The sequence below is a fragment of the Natator depressus genome, chromosome 15 (genome assembly GCF_965152275.1).
Source record: "Natator depressus isolate rNatDep1 chromosome 15, rNatDep2.hap1, whole genome shotgun sequence".
Lineage (NCBI taxonomy): Eukaryota > Metazoa > Chordata > Testudines > Cheloniidae > Natator > Natator depressus.
In genome coordinates this window covers 19887889-19905657 of record NC_134248.1, presented here as the reverse complement: position 1 = coordinate 19905657, position 17769 = coordinate 19887889, and the positions used below count along the sequence as shown (strand labels likewise).

The 17769-nt window shown below is 39.6% G+C and overlaps 1 protein-coding gene across 9 annotated transcripts in view; it reads left to right on the top strand.

Annotated features, from left to right (window-relative positions):
- Window positions 1–17769, top strand: part of SFSWAP (splicing factor SWAP) — a 253473-nt gene that overhangs the window by 27283 nt on the left and 208421 nt on the right. For all 9 annotated transcript variants that reach the window (XM_074972596.1, XM_074972598.1, XM_074972594.1 and 6 more), the window contains exons 8-11: window positions 2361–2598; window positions 3324–3455; window positions 3825–3918; window positions 15014–15182. In XM_074972596.1, the coding sequence (XP_074828697.1) occupies window positions 2361–2598; window positions 3324–3455; window positions 3825–3918; window positions 15014–15182 (633 nt within the window). The remainder of the gene's footprint in view (window positions 1–2360; window positions 2599–3323; window positions 3456–3824; window positions 3919–15013; window positions 15183–17769) is intronic.

The window sequence follows — 17769 nt, the reverse complement described above, 5'->3', positions numbered from 1 at the left end:
AATTTTCAAATCTGTATCAAGTTCTAAAAATTTACGCACAATCCTATTTGTATTTTGAAAAGTTCTTACTAAGTTGCATTTGAAATTGTTGCATGGATTTTTTTTTCTGTTCCAGTCTTGTTTAAATTATACAAACACTGCTGCATAGTAATTGATAGAATGCATGTTTAAAGTCAGATAAAGATTAAACTAAAATTTTGAACTTTGGGCATGTGAAATCATTGCACTGAATTTCCTTGGTTTCTAAATCTGTTAAGCAATATAACCAGCCTTTGATAAATCACTAGCTAAAAGGTGTATCGTTCTTACTATGTTGCGCATATCATAAGTAAAGTTTGGGGTAAACGAGAGGGGAAGGATTGTAGAATTCCAAAAACTAGACACTGCAGTTTTCTGTGGTAAAATCAAGAACCTCATGGAATGACAGGAACCTCTGAATTAAAACCCTATTGAGCTAGATGGAGGTAGTTCATTTTCTCCTGCATTTTTGGAATACCACTTTATAGAAGAACCAGGGCAATTCTCCTTCACAGGCACGGGGCAGTGTTTGAGGAGCCTGATACGCTCTCTGCATGGAAGTGAAATCAACTGTGTGGGGGTTTCCTGTTGTCAAAGATGGGAATTGCGGGAGGCCTGCTGAATTGAAGGTTCCTCATTCTGATCCCATGTGCGTTTACCTGTAGGCATCTCACTCAACTTAAAGCCCTGGTTCTCTTTTCTGTTACTTAGAAGATAACCTCTTTGATCTGAGATACAAGTCTAGCTCAGCTATTACCATTCCTATGGTGTTTCATTATGGAGCTTGATTTGCCATGTTTACCCCTGCAGTTCTCTTTTGAGAATATTTGGCTTCCACTGGATGCCATTTCTTTCCCAATACCGTTTGTGTATTCCTTGGTACAAGACAGAATGCAAGGGACAGGTGTGGTAATTCCACTGTTAGATTTTAAATATGGGTGAAATACAGGGCTCACGAAAGTGAAGGATTTAAAGACCTGGCTTTACAAGTATGGGCCATTCAGGCTTTCTACACAGGTCTATCAATGCATGTCAAGCTTAGTGTACAGTGTCACTGCTTTTCTAGTCCTGAGCCTTTCGAGACCTGCCCTTCACCCAAGCCATCATGCAATTTGCTATGGATAGAGACTTGAGATAAGCTTAAACCCTCTCTCCAGGTCTAAACATCTCTGAATTTTTTGGAGTTTGTCCTCTCTGCTGTAGAGAAAAATCCACTGGCAATCGGATGAGACCAACTTATTTTCACAACTGAAAATTATGCTGTTCATAACTGAACACCAGTGGCATGTTCAGCTGGTGTTTCATAAATAAGGGATTCGTACATCTATAATTAATAGAATAACACATTAACAGCTGTGAATTTTGTATTTTTTGTCTCTTGAGGGTAAAATCTTAATTTTGTTGTGCTAGTAGCGCATATGAATTATGCAGGCTTTTGCAGCCCATGACAGTGAGGCGATAAGCTACTGCTGAAGTATTCTAAATAGACATTCCTCTGTAAGGCATGTTCCAGCTACAACCAGAAACCCTTGCAAACTTTAATGTTTCAGGTTTTGTGCATGAATGTATAGTTTTAAAGCTAATTAATTGGGCAAATTGTTTCTTATTCTACATGACTGGGTACAGATTAAATTGTAATTTTAAGTCCGAAAGTTTGTACTGCAAATATATCTTTAATATTAAAAAGGGGGAAATTGCTTAACCAGGCAACCTGGATTTTTGGCAATTTATGTAAACTAACATTTTACTTGTCCTGGGTAACCTGGAAAGATTCATTAATCTTTTTTCTAAAAGTATTTAGAATTAAGTAAACCTTTGCTAGAACTATTCTGTATTTAAAATTAATTTTACTCTCATAGTACCTCTCAGATTAATGTTCTAATTATCTTTCCTCAAATTAAAGAAGCTGATTTTGAGTATAAAATACAAATTATTTTTCCTAATATTTACAATGTACACATGGTTTTAATTTAGCTAATACCTTAAGTATTAACTTTCATGAAGAAAAATGGCATGTTAGCATTCTTTTCATGTGCCTTTAGTGGTTCACTTCACTGCCAATGCCTGTTTGGTTTCTATTTGGCCTTGGATGTGCTCCGATACCACCTTCAATATGTCTGCCTCATTTAACCTAGCTGTGTTGATGTGAACCATATCTATTTTCTGGTGTAAGAAAAGGAATAAAACATTACTTGATTTGAAATGTGAATCAGTGACATTCTAGTTACGGTAGCAGTGCAGAAAATCTATTTTTTTTTACCATGTGTTTTTTCTTCAGACTTCCTGAACTGTTGATCTTAAAACAAATGTTTGAGGGTGTTTTTTTTTTTATTTCTTTATAGCAACAGTGGCAGCCATGTATTACAGTTACTATATGCTACCCGATGGAACCTATTGCCTGGCACCTCCGCCACCAGGAATAGATGTTGCCACCTATTACAGTGCACTGCCTGCAGGGATGACTGTGTCAAGCACTACAGGAGTAACATCAATGCCTCCACCTCCTGGTACTACGCCTCCACCTCCCCCAGATACAACTGATTCCAATAGTGGGTTGACATCTACTACACCTGCTGCAAGGTACCATACTTTCATGTTACATGTATATTTCCTATATTTGGCGAAGAAAAATTTTTTTTTAAGCAATGAAGGTTTAATTTTAGTTTCACCAATGTAATGGAATGCCTCTTATTGACAGTATGTAGGGGCGATGGTTAGTTCATAGTTTGGACTCAGATGTGGTCAGGGACACACTACAAATGTATTATAAATTCCTAGAAATATAATTATTACCACACATAAATTCCATTTAAAATATTAAATGTGTTCTTTTCCTGCATGAAATTGATCCATATCTGAGGCATGTTTAATTTAGCTGTGTGACATTAAAAGCATATCAAGTGAGATTGCTTGTGATTAGTTTAGACACTTGTAACAACTGTTTTGGTTTAAAGCAGCTTGGATTATGTGCACCACTACTGTATAAACCAATGTAAAATGTTTTGTAACACTTTTATTAATCACTGTATTTGTGATTGTTTCCAGAGTTTCCTCAGATAACATTGGTGCAGAATATCTCATTTTTATGAGACTAGATGAACCAAAATGATCCATTGAATGTATGGTTTTTTGTAATTTATGGTTTATTGTAATGAATTTTTTGCTTGAAAGCAAATATTTAATCTGTAGAAGTACAGGGCAGCCCAAAGAGTGGACTTCTGTATAAAATTTTTGGTAAAACAATAATTAAATAGAAATGTTTTCATATCGCCTATGTATAAATAATGGACTTCTGATGTTTGCAGCACTATTGCGCCAGTGGTTGCCATTATCCCCCCACCTCCAGATATCCAACCTGTTATTGACAAGCTGGCTGAATATGTTGCTAGGAATGGAATTAAGTTTGAAACCAGTGTTCGTGCCAAGAATGACCTGAGGTGAGAGAGTCTTCTCTTAACTTTCATTTTATATTCTTTAAAAAAAAAAAAATTAGCTGGACTGTTTGTTTTATTGACAATGCATGCATTTCTGAATAAAAGTGTTTTAAGGAAGGTATTTGGTAATTTTTTATGTTAAAATTCAAGGGACTACTTAAAGTTAATGCTAAAACATGAATGCTAAAACTCGGAATCCAGAAGCTGTGCTTCTGAATGCATATATCCCCTGGGAATTTAGGCATAAGCTATTATATTTCAGAATACTAAATATTGTTCCTGTGCCTGAGGTAGTGAGATGGTAAATGATTGTTGGCATTTGTTGTGTTCATGTGTATATTTCACAAATTACTTTTCCTACTCTCTTAACAGGTTTGAGTTCCTGCAACCATGGCACCAATATAATCCCTACTATGAATTTAAGAAACAATTCTTCCTTCAAAAAGAGAACAGTGACAACTCTCAGGTATGTTTATGATAGGACAGGTGGTGGGGAAGGTAGATCATTTTGTTCTCTTTTGTATTCTACATTCAGAGAGGAATTTGTAAAACTGATTCCTGTAGAGAGCATTTGTGTTGGGGAGGGACTTGGATGCCTTTTATTTCATGTAACATAAATCCAGAAAGTGTCATCAGATTTGTACCTTTACTCTAGTATATCATAAGCAAACAATGTTTGTGGTGACAATGTGAAAAGTTAAACATTCTGAGAACCTTTTGAGAGCTCCACATACGGGAGTCTAACAAGAACATAAGAACTGCCCCACTGGGTCAGACCAAGGGTCCATCTAGCCCAGTATCCTGTCTTCTGACAGTGGCCAGTGCCAGGTGCCCCAGTTACCAATCCACGAGACCACCTTCCCTCTTATCCTGTGACAGCTTACTTTGCATAAGACCCTTTGGTGAGGGACCTTGTCAAAAGGCTTTCTGAAAATCTAAGTACACTATATTCACTGGATCCCTTTGGTCCACTTGCTTGTTGACCCCCCTCAAAGAATTCTAGTAGATTGGTGAGGCATGATTTCCCTTTGCTAAAACCATGTGGACTCTTCCTCAACAAATTATGTTCATCTATATGTCTGACAATATTGTTCTTTATTATAATTTCAACCAGTTTGCCCGGTACTGAAGTCAGGCTTACAGGCCTGTAATTGCCGGGATCACCTCTGGAGCCCTTTTTAAAAATTGGAGTCACACTAGCTATCCTCCACTCATTTGGTACAGAAGCTGATTTAAATGATAGGTTACAGACTACAGTTAGCAGTTCTGCAATTTCACATTTGAGTTCCTTCAGAACTCTTGGGTGAATACCATCTGGTCCTGGTGACTTATTGTTGTTTAATTTATCAATTTGTTCCAAAATCTCCTCTACTGATACCTCAATCTGGGACAGTTCCTCAGATCTGTCACCTAAAAAGAATGGCTCAGGTTTGGGAATCTCCCTCACGTCCTCAGCTGTGAAGACCGATGCAAAGAATTCATTTAGTTTCTCCGCAATGGCCTTATCGTCCTTGAGTGCTTCTTTAGCACCTCGATCGTCCAGTGGCCCCACTGGCTGTTTAGCAGGCTTCCTGCTTCTGATGTACTTAAAAAAAAAATTTGCTATTACTTTTTGAGTCTTTGGCTAACTGTTCCTCAAATTCTTTTTTGGCCTTCCTAATTGTATTTTTACACTTCATTTGCCAGTGTTTATGCTCCTTTCTATTTTCCTCACAAATTACGCAGCTGCTATGTGGAGATCCAAAACCCAGAGTGGCGCTCTGCTCCCATGAGGCTTAGGAGCATGGCAGTAGCAGTTACCTCCTCCTGCATGTCTCAGCCTGCTGTCCCTAAGGCAGCTCTTTGTTTTTCTGATCCACTACCTTTCAGAGAAACTTTAACTGAGAAGGTCAGTGTAATCTGGCAGCTGTCCTGACTGTTCTGACTTGAGAAGATGTGCTTCCTTCTGCGTCCCACTGAATTTCTGCTTTTGGAGAAAACACAGAACCCACATGATTGAAGATAGAGAAGCAAAGTGGAAGAAGGCAAGAAAATTACAGTTTTTGTGGATTTATGAAGCTTTTTGGCTAAGTAGCAAATTGCCACATAAGCAGGTTCAGTATTCTCACAGGCTGTGGATATAATAGGACAGAGCAGCATGTTGAAAGTGCTTCTAAAAAGGACTACCGAACTACCCAGTGAAAAACAACTTTGCCTGTCAGGCTCTTAGTAAGCTGTCCATAGAGCAATGGCAGCAGCAGGAGGACCCTTCTTAGAAGCAGTGATGACATCCATATAAATGAATTACAGAGCAGTGATTAAACCCAAACCCTTTCTTTAGAGCATCTGGCCGAGCAGTTTGGTCTCATGGCTCTCAACAGATGCCTGGTTTTTCCTCTCATTAGCCGTCTACAACTGCTATAGAATCTTTCAGAACTTTGTCTTCAGATATCTTCTAACCAGAAGCTTCTCTTAAAGTGACAATAACTTTGTACATAACTTGGTGAAGCACATGTAAGGATTAAATATATGCATTTCTATTTTAAACTATTTTAGAGAGTTTACAGTGCAAATTCAAGGGTATGTGAGCTTTGGCTGTAGAGTGGCAGTATTGCAGCTAAGGACTGTTCTTACTAACAGACTTTCCATTACACAGTGTAGGCTGCTCTTAAATTAGTAGACTTTGTAGGAATGAATGTGCTGCACAGTAGTTCTGGTTTAAACAATTAACTTTGGCGTATAATTAGTTCATTAGTACATAAAACCATTCACAGTTTGAAGATTTGCAGCTAATGGTGAGTAATGGGCAGTGTTGCTCTTTACTAGCAATTTCCTCCCTTTCTGGATATAGATCAAATTCTTAATATAGTTCTAACATAGTCCAGTTTAATTTATTAGCTAGCTCAGGGATTGGCAACCTTTGGCACGAAGCACGCCAGGGAAAGCAGCTGGCTGGCCGGGCCGGTTTGTTTACCTGCAGCATCCCACAGGTTCGGCCGATTGCGGCTCCCACTGGCCACGGTTCGCCATCCTAGGCCAATGGGGTCTGTGGGAAGGGCAGCCAGCACATCCCTCAGCCCGCGCCGCTTCCCGCAGCCCCCGTTGGCCTGGAGTAGTGAACCATAGCCAGTGGGAGCTGCAATCGGCTGAACCTGCGGACACGGCAGGTAAACAAACCGGCCTGGCCCGCTGGCAGCTTTTCCTGGTGGGTTTCATGCCAAAGGCTGCTGATCCCTGAGTTAATGTATGCTAGTATTTATAAGGCATAATTTCTGTACTCCAGAAAATTTGTGAAATTGAAACAATTTTCTAGGAAATTGTATCAGTTGTTATACTTAGTAAGATTTTATCTTGTGTAGTATTTTCACTTGTACTGGATTTCAGTAATGAAGTGCTTTTGAAAACAATTTATTTGTAAATTATTCATAGACTATTAAAACTACAAGATTTCAATAGAAACTAATAATTTTTATGTAAGTTTTTTTTTTTAATATCCAGCTATTCTTCAGTGGGCTTACATTCTATATTAGTTGCCTAGATTAATAAGCATTTATTTAAAAAAATTTTGAGGAAATGATGTGTCCAAGAAAAGTGATATTAAGGATTCCCGTTTAAAGTTGAAATATTGTAACTTTCAGACCTGGTGATGAGTATAGCGAAGAAGCCAACAGAACATGATTAAATAAGTTCCTTGAGATTTTGTGTAACTATGCGAACTTTTCCCTGTGTAGTTGTGCAGATAATTCCCTTACTTTTCTAAAAGATGAAAGCTATTTGTGCTTTTAATAATACGGATAACAGTATTTTCTTTGCATACTTTATTGATATAACCAAATATAAAGCCTTTGATGCCTTTGATGCCTGCTTCTGCATCATTTTAAATCAGCTTTTACCATTGACTTCAGTAGGTACAGGATCAAGTCCTCAATGCTATTTTGTTATATTTTATCACTCTAAACTGTTAGATTAGTTCATGCTTGGCCAATGAATGGCTGCAGAGGGAGGGAGGGATGAAAACCTCTGATGACTGAGATATAAAATATGGAATGGGTCCTTCCTTAACATCTAAAATCTTTGAACAATAAGTATATTCAGAATAATCTATTAGGGAAGGGTTATTGAAATAGTTTGTTTTTGCTTATGTAATTCTCAGACCCTTAAGTCTTTCAGCTCTTTTTTTTATGGAGAATACTCCAAATAGCCTTCATTTAATATATATTTCTTACCTTGGCATTTTCCCATACCAGAATAATTGAATCTTATGACAATTGAATCTTATGACTTCTAATAGTATCATCCCTGTTGTGGATTTCAAAGCATCTAGGGAGTTTCGTTCTCACAGTTTAGTTCACAAATACCAATGGCAGCTCAAAATATCCATAGTAAGAAAGAGGATTCCTGTTTCTCTCTCCTTATTGAAGTCTGTAGCTAATTATTTCACATGCATCGTTAGCTTAAAGTGTTGCACGCAGCCAAAACAATTGTGCTCTAATGTGGAAAGCTCTTAAATAATTAAGCCCCAATCTGCGTTTTTAATTTCCATTTATGAGTTACTTTTTACCCTGAGTTGGTTCCTTAATAACCCTGTGTTCACTTTCTGATTGAGGGGAAGGGCTGGGTGGTCTTTGAGACTCAGATAGGAGGCTGTCAGACGGGAAGCCTGACAACAAGCAAAGTCCAAGCTTATGTGCTGTGACCCTACACAGATGTCTCCTCCCAGAATCAAGCAAGGAGCCACTCAGGTGGTATCCCTTATCTCCCCTCCTACCTGCCTTCTCTCTTTTTTGCATCCCAGTAACTTTTGTGGGAGTTATGGCAAAAAGTAATGAACAAAGGAGGTTTCAAGCCAGTGATGAGATGAAGAAGAGGTGCTTCTGATGCTGCCATTGCTATTATGGAAGAGGGTCCAGGAGTGCATGAAAACCAGCCCTCTTCTTGAGAGATGGTTTGTGAATACTTCCAGTCTGCCCTGAATTATTGCTAAAAGCAAGGAGTTCACTCCTTAACCCACTTCTGGTTAGTAACAACCTCACCTCTCTCCTTCTCCCTTCAGGGGGCTTCAGAGCAAGAAGTGGTAATGATGTAGTGCTGCTGCTGCTAAGGAAATTGTTTTCCCTATAGCAGCAGGAGCAGCTTGGGGTAGTTTAAAGTCACTAACTAGCTCCCCCCTGATCTTTGTCAAAGAATGTATAAATACAAATTAAGAATTACTAAACAGGATATTGTATGTTAGAAGTGGCATGATCTTTCATTCTGATCACTGTAAATGGTCTTCATTGATTCTGCTGAAGGCCCCCCAAGGAGCTTGAGACCAAGAATAATACAAATTGGAGGGAGGGCAGCTTTGGGCATTAATTTTGAAACTGTACCTCCTTAAAGAAATAGCTGAAGTAATGCTACTGGCAAAACAAATTAATGAAAAACCATTATTCTTTTAAATCATCCCATATTACTTAGGCATTGCAGGCAATTTGTATGTGTAATTTGTGGCTTTACATGTGTAATTTAATATCTGATATATTCAGAATTAATCAGGAACAGCAGAATGATTTAAGAATTGTGACAGCCTTGCCTCTATATTCACTCATATTTTTTCATACATTTTAATGCATTGTTTTTGGTTATTAAGTTATTTAGATTTACTTTAAATTCAAAAGAAGCAAAAGAGACATTAGATCTGGTTATTACCAGCAGGGTTACTGATATATAGTGCAGCTAATCAGACTACTCTTGAAATGGCTGGAAGATTTCGAGCTCCATCATATTACAGCCGTTTTGGGCAGAGGCGTTAATATAAAATGCAGTCTATTGGACAGCATGAAGGGTTATATGTATAACAAATAAGTTATATGTTGGGTATCATCTATGCAAAATTGTTGGTAAATTGACTTATATAGTTATTCTAATTTACATATTTATTGAAGAGTGAGGGAATGGGTTTTAGGTAATACCTTACAATTAAGACACAGAAATCTAGTTTCTGTTCTGTTAAATCAGTGAAGAGCTTATATTTTATAGTAATTGTACTTGATGAAATGTTTAAAAAAAACAGATAAAATGTTCGACTGCAGTTTCTCTAGTTGAGGGAAAATCTTACACAGCATGCATCCATTCTTTCAAAGAAATACTTAGAGAAAACACGTTTTTTCCACTTTAATTGATTTTTGTATTGAAAAGTTCAGCTCTCTCAAAAATGTTTGTTTCCTTTTTCCAAAAGGTTAGGTGGATTTTCATATATAATTTGTCCTGTATCCTTGTATTATATAGTAAAGCACACTGTATAAGTGAAAGGGTCAAGAAAGGGGCAATGTACATGAACAGAATAAGTCTGCTTCAACAACAGACTTAGTATGAAACGTTTTTGACCACCTTGCATAGTTAATGAGTCACATTAATTTGCTGTCTTTGAATATCTGTATTCAAAGGAAACAGGTTATAAAGCCCTTGCCTGTCATTCTAAGAAACTAAATACATGTGGGGGTTATGAGACATTTGAGGTTATGTGTATTTGGGTTTTTTCTTCCATTTCTCTAGTGTTCCTGGGTAGCTTCTCTGGAACTGGTGAAGAAAAATATGTTGACCTGATTTCTCACTCTAGTTATTGCAGTGGGACAACAAGAGAATGTTAAACGCTTGCTATTAATTTCATTCAAGGTGTGGGCAAAAATAAATTACAAAGTTTATGTTGCTGTTCAAACTGATACATTATGAAGACTTGACCTGCCTGTTTAGCATTGTGAGGCTTAACAAATTTTTTAAGTAGTTTAGATATCATTTGAGGAATATATTTTTATTTACAAGTCAGAATATCAATAGTCATGACAGAACAAAATTTATATTAATTTCAGAGTTTATTCAGTTATCTTGGACAATGCTACAACTGTGTATTATCAGACTTTTAAATCAATGAATATAAAATTATTGGGTTTTCTTTGCTAATGTTTACCTTACAGTTGTTTTCTAGTTTAAACTTAAAACCAAACGTGGGAACCTGAAATGGGAAAACATTAAAGGTGTTTGATTTGAAATAAGTTACATGAACTTATACTGTGTTGCTTTTTCAGTTCTCACGCTCTCACAGGATTAGTATTAGAGTGAAAAATACTGACTGACTTTTACTATTTAAAAATAAAATGGTACAAATAACTTCTTTCTTGGTCAACTTGACCAGTTTTTAGGTTTGGCTTTATAGTCCTGTAGAACAGGAATAACCAAGGATTGGCCTAAGCACCAAATGTAACACAGTTCTACAAGGTGGACTGTAGGCTCCCTTATCTTAAATCTGTCAACTTGGCACGTACTGACTGTAATGCCAACTCAGTCTCAGGATGGTACATCTGATTCCAGTCATTGTCAGTGGTTAAGCAAACTGAATAGCTGTTAGGTCCACAAAATTCACCAGGGACAAGTAATTGGCAACAAGATAGATAATGGAGGTTCCCCCTCCATGAGTGTTTTTTGGGATTTTTATGCATAAATAAGCAAAGAATGAATCCAAGCCTTTTCCCCCCTATATTAAGTAATGCAGCTGTTTTAATGCAGTAACAGCCTCTAGATTCCATCAGAGTTTGAGATAAAGGGATTGATCTAGTTCATTGGAAGGTGGAAACCAAGGATCTGCTTGTCAAGTCTTCCAAATCACTCCAGTATGATGAGAGGAGCCAAAGCTTGGAAACTTTCCCCAGTGCCTGTTAGCATTAACGTTTAAAATGACCTTTGTTCTCAGGTTTCCTGAAGACTATGTGTATTTAAATTCCTTCATTCACCAATCAGTTCTATCTCAGATCAGTTGTCTTCCCTGAATAATTAATTCTACCCTTCTCTATTTCATGGGAAGGCATTCTTAACAAATAATCTAAGGTCATATCTCTGGCTGTGTTTTTCTTTATTCTTGCAACAGGTATAAAGTTATTTACACCTGATTTATCTCATGGAGCTGCATGCCATAAACCAACATAAATTCTAATAATGTCACTAACTGTATCAGATAAAAGAGAAACTGAATTTGCAGATCTTTCATTTCTGAAATGTCAATATAAAATCAAATGATTTTTATCCTTCAGCTTTCTTTATATTTAGAAAATACGAAAAATTATATTTTATGTGATAAAAATGTTAACACTGCTATTTTATGGCACTGTCAAATGTTTACCTTCAGCTTTCATTTTATAATATTGTAAACAGTAACTTGAATAAAATATTTCCATAATTTTCTGGAAAACTCACTTTTACTTGGAGAGAAAATCTGATAACTAATAAAGGTAAATAAACTGAAACTGCATGAAAAATAAGTGGAATAGAACAGGCATCAACCTGTTTAAGTTTTTGTACGTATCAGGAACCGGGTCTGCTACTGCATATCTATTGACAAATTGCTATAATTTGTTTACATTTAAGAAAGCTGGTGAGGATAATTTCAGTTAAATTCAATTTTGTTGAAATGTGCTGTTTCATCAAAGCTGAGATGTATTAGTTGTGGTGATTTTCATTGGGAAGCTTTTTTGGTTCGGAGCTCTCTGGTGACTTCTAGAGAGTGAGAGACTCAAATCAAAAAGCTCATGTTCTTCTGAATATTGTCCCTATGGGTGCTCCACTTCAGTGGTGCATGCATCCCCTGCATTTTTGATCGGAGTCTTTTGGTGGTAGTATCCATTCCCCCTGTCCAAGTGACCCATACTATGGATATGTAGGATTGCACAGGCAAACCACCCTTGGTTTCTTCTCAACTGCCTTCAGCTTGATACGGAGGGTTGAGACTGCCAGCTTCACGTTTACTTAGCATAGTTTAGATAGTTTTAGTTTGGGGTTGTCATTTCCCCTCTGTTTGTGTTTCATCATTTGAGGGGTTATTTTGGACTTTTTGTCATCTGGGGTATGCCAAGATCCTCAGGCTTTAAAAGTTGTCCTTCCTATGGGGAAGCTATCCCAGTTAGAGGTGGACATTTTTGGATCTTCAGTGTTTGGGAGATCCCATATACCGGCAAAATATAAGATCTGCTCCTCATTCAAAAGTAGATCTTGTGAGAGCAAGGAAATAAAATTCGAGCTCTTGAAGACGAATCAAGCTCTAAGACTAGCTTCTGACCCTGGATCCAAGAACTTCCTTGTACATCAGCTTCTGAGCAGGCTTCGTGCCCTGTCTACCTCTGGGTCCCGGTCACTGAGCGCTGGGGGAGGTAGCCGGAGGTGGGTCTGATTTCCCCCTGAGAGTGGCCATTCATCGGAAGAGGAAGTCCTGTCCCTTCCTAGACTAACCAGGACGAGCAGCTAGGAGCTCCTGGCGGGGGCGCTCCCAGCAGCATGGGGAGGATCAGACCCAGCTGCGGAAGCTCCGCAGCTGCTGCCTTCAGAATCCAGCTCTGAAGGCAGCACAGAAGTGAGGGTGGCAATCACGCAGCCTCCCTACAACAGCTTTGTGACCCACCATGACCTTTCTTTGGGTGGGGGACCCCCATGGTTACAACACTGAATATTCAGATGTAAACATCTGAAAACATTAAATTGACTAATTTTAATACCCTCTGGCCCTGAAATTGATGAAAATGGACCCTGAATTTGATAGGGCCCTACCCATAAGGAGGTGACACCTCATACTAATATCTCGTCATCTTCTGAGACTGCAGTGCCCCCACCACCTTTCTTGGTAATTGACTTCAGGCAGTTACAGAAGCTGATGAAACACATAGCTGATATGCTTCAGATCCCTTAGTAGAGGTCCAGGATTCCTTTCGTAAACTGGATGTTTTACATACTTCTGTACATATGGCCCTCCCTGTCAATAAAACTTTGCTAGAGCCTGCCAATACCATCGAGCAGACTCTACCTACATTACCTCCGACTTGTAAACTTGCTGGCAAAAAACAGTGTCAGCTCAGGATTCAGAGTTTTATTTTCACATCCAACATCGAATTCCCAGGTAGTCGATGCAGGTTAATGAACATGGTAGATGACCCAATATTAAGCTTGACTTCTTTGGTCATAAGAGTTATTCCTCTGCAACGTTACAGTTCAGAACAGTGAATCATCAAGCGCTTATGTCAAAATATGACTCTCTGAATTACAATGAGTTTAACAGCTTTATTGAACTTTTGCCAGAGAATCAGCATGAACAACTGAAGACCATGAAGTGCAGCTATTAGCGAAAACACTATTGCAGGCCTCCTTAGATGTAGCCTGTACTGCAGCCTGGACCGTTTCCACTGCGATCATGATGCGAAAGCATCTTGGCTCCAGTTTCCATCTGCATTAGGGAGGTGTACAGAGTACTGTAGAGGACTTTCCCTTTGATGGTCACTAGTTTTCAGAATGTACAGATGGCTCACTTGACATCTTGAAGGATTTGAGGGCCATGCATCGGTCCCTCAGATTTTTTACACCTGTAGATAAGAGAATGTAGCAGGTCTCAAACAGCACAGCGATCTCACCCAGTTCCCTTTTCTGATTTCCGTAGACCACCTGAAACACCAGCTAAGCGACAAGCTATTCAAAAAAGCTGCTGCCGCCACCAATTCATCTCAGCCACCCATGTTATCTAAACGTTTTGCATTTGATGGTTTGGTCGAGAGTCTGAACCCTCTGCTTGATACCATTCTTCAACCTGCCTCCCCTCCCCGGGACGCTTCCTTGTTTTCAGTCTTCATGGGGAAGAACAGCATCTGATATATGGATATTGGAGGTCATAATATTTGGTTATTCTGTCTTTCATCTCCATTCCTTTCTCATATTCCCTGTTCAGGGACCCATCTCATGATCAGTTGCTGAGACAAGAAGTCACCTCCCTTCTATGCTCCATTCCACTTTCTTCCCCTGATCACAGCCAAATCTGTCAAGATCATGACAATGTGGCCTTTGTTTTTCATCAGTAGTCAGAGTGGGGTGCGCTCGGTCTCTCTCTCTCTCTTTCCCTGGAATTGAGACATAGCTGACCAGAGAGTCATTTCAGCTTCTTATGTTCTGCATATACAGAACACCATGACTGATGACCTCAGCAGACGTGTCTCCTAGAGTTGTAAATGGGAGGTGGATTCACAATTCCTCAAAATATTTCTAACCTTGGGGTTTCCAAAGTGGATCTTTTTACCATCACAGCCAACTTGTGGTAGAGCATTTTCAGTGATGGATGTGCTAGAACTTGCACTTCTCTCCCTCTTTAAACAGTGCTCAGGCTTGTTGGTCTTCAGAGCGCTTGATTTCCTCGGCTTTTGCTGTGCGGGTTAGTTAATAGGGTGGGAGTGGATTGAGGAAGAAGACTAAAATAAAATAATTAATTTTTAATAGATCTTTCAAAGAAATAAAGCAACAATAGTAAAAGTAGTTGCATGTGTCCTTACCCAGAGGAAAGATGCTGGAGTCATGAAAGCTGTACATAAGGTCAAACAAAAGAGTATATTCTATTCCTCTTGCAACACTTTCTTGTCGTTTTGTAGAAAACACTGAACTTGTCTTTAAAGTGTTGTATCAGAGGACGAAGCCATTTGGATAGTCAACTTTATGCTGTATATTGTAAATGGATTGCATGTCAGACATTGTTACTTTCAGCAATTAACTGTGGTCATTAACATTTTGAATTTCTCTTTGAAAAGGGTGTATCTTTACCAGAAGATGTTCCAGCAGATACTGCTTCTGACACACAGGGTGAAACTCAGTTTCTGGATGATGACACTTCTGAAGATGCATCTGAGATGAGTGCTCCGGGAATTATAAAGGATTCACCTGTCAATAAAACTATCAGCGATGGTAAATTGGTGAAAGGTATGTTGAGACAGTTGGAAGATGAAGTCTTTGTAGGCATACATTAAAAACAAATCTATAATTAGCAAGGAAAGGACTTCGGTGTAAAGGCATCTGAAAGCACCAAACTGAATAATTTGATTACTTTCATATTTCAGTGTGTCAAACTTTGAGTTTGAAACCCAATAGGATAGTAACTTGAATGTCAAAAAGTTAGAATAAAGCAGAATTTTATATGGCTGAAAACTAGTATGTAAAATGAACTGGTATCTATAGACCAGTTACTTAATATTTGTGGATCTTCATAATTTTACATATCTGTACTGCACTTCCACAAAGTGTAATTTCTCAATGTTAACAAATGGTATGTTCTGGCTCACTCTTAAGTTTAGAAATCATGGTATAAATTTTCAGATGGGCAAACTCCTAGCCTCCATATTTGTGGGCCGCCTTTGTTTCCAAAACTAATGCTAGGTTTAAGGCTGTGTCTACACTACAAAGTTTAAGTCGACTTCATGTAAGTTGACATCGAGCCTCTGATTTAAGCAAGTCGATCTTGCGTGTCCACACTACACTCTTCGTGTTGGCGGAGTTTATCCTCACTAGTAGGGCTTGCATTGAGGCACGAAGCACTGCACCGTGCGTAGCTATCCCAGAGTGTACATAGCCGAGTGGAATTTTGGGTTAGGCTTGCAATGCCTTATGGGACCAAAACATTGGCACAGGTGGTTATGGGAACATGGAGTTAGTCTCCCATGATGCACTTACCTCCCTGAAATCAACAGCAAACAACCCAAGCCTTTTTTGTAAGCCTCAGTTACCCGTGCAGACACCATAGCATGATAAGCATGGACCCCGCTCAGCTGTACACTGTTTGTGAGCATTACAAACACCTTGCGCCTTATCCTGCACTATCTACACAGCCAACACAGGAGCTGCCACACAGAACAATGTGATGCCACGCAAGCAGCCCTGCTGGAAGACATAGAGCAGAGCAATTCACAGTTGCTGGCGACAGTCATGAATCACCTTGAAACAGTGAAACAAGCACTGGCTGGGGGGACATCGTTATGCAGTTATGGGATGATGAGCAATGGCTGCAGAATTTTTGAATTCATAAGGCCACTTTCCAGGAACTGTGAAGCTTTCCCCAGCTTTGAAGTGCAGCAGTACTAAAATTAGAGCTGTTCTGACAGTGGAGAAGTGAGTGGCAATAGCTCTGTGGAAGCTTGCAACGCCAGACTGCTACCTGTCAGTGCGGCATCTCTTTGGAGTGGGTAAATCTATCGTGGGATCTGTTGTGATCCAAGTTTGCAGGGCCAGCAACAGACTTCTGCTAAGAAGGGTAGTGACTCCGGGCAACCTGCAGGACATAGTGGATGGTTTTGCCATGGATATCGCCCCACTGTGGTGGGGCAATAGTGATATACATTCTGTCTATCTTGGGATCAAGATCCCCCTTGCCAAAGAGTACATAAGCCGAAAGGGGTACTTCTCAATGATGTTGCAAGCGCTAGTGTATCACAGGGGCCGTTTCCTGACCATCCAATGTTGATGTCGGTGAAAGGTGCAGGACAGGACGTGTACATCTTTAGGAACACCGGTCTATTCAAAAAGCTGCAAGCAGGTACTTTCTTTCCAGACTGCAAAATAACCATTGGTGATGTTGAAATGCCAATCGCTATCCTGGGAACCCAGCCTACTCCTTGCTTCCGTGGTTCATGAAGCTGTACACAGGCAGCCTGAACTGCAGTAAAGACCCATTCAACCATAAGCTGAGCAAGTCACTAGGGCTCCTGGGAGATATCCACTGAGCATTTTGGGGTAATGGTGGGGTTGCCGCCAAGATTCACATGCAGCTCCTCATAAAAGCGGCATGTTTGTGGGGCAGAATCAGAAAGCCTGTTTGTCTCCCTTGTCTTCTGGTACACTTGAAGCAGTGCTGCATGAAAATAAAAGAGCTTCAGCATGTCCCTGGTGTAGCCCTTCTCTCCCGTGCCCCGATCTTGGCATAGATGTCAGCATTTCTTCTGCTGGATCAGAGTTCTACCTGCACAGACTCTTCTTCCCACACAGCAGTCAGATCCACCACCTCCTGTGTACTCCATGCTGGAGCGCGTTTGCGGCCTTGAGTCTCCGTGATCAGCTGTGCTGGTGAGCTCTCCATACTGGTCAAACAGGAAATGACAATTCAAAAGTTTCCGGGGCTTAACAGGGGAGCAGCTGTTTCCTGTGTACCTGGCTGATGTGCAGTGGAGTTGAAAGCGCTTTCCAGAGCGGTCACAGCAGAGCACTGTGGGACACCTCCTGGAGGCCAATTCATTCGAATTAGACAATGCAGTTGTGTCAGCCCATGGATGTCAAATCAAGTGCTGCACCTCTCGCAGAGGTGGAGTACAGAAGTTGACTTTACAGGCCACTTAGGTCGGCGGAAGGGACTCAGTAGTGTAGACACATACGGTGTTAGATCAACTTAATGTGGCTTATGTCGACCTAAGTATGTAATGTAGACCAGGCCTAAATCTGACTTCATGTGCTTCTAACTACCTGATTTGTGCCTGCAAAAATAACTCAAATTTGTGGATGGTTTGTGCATTGGCAAAAAGAA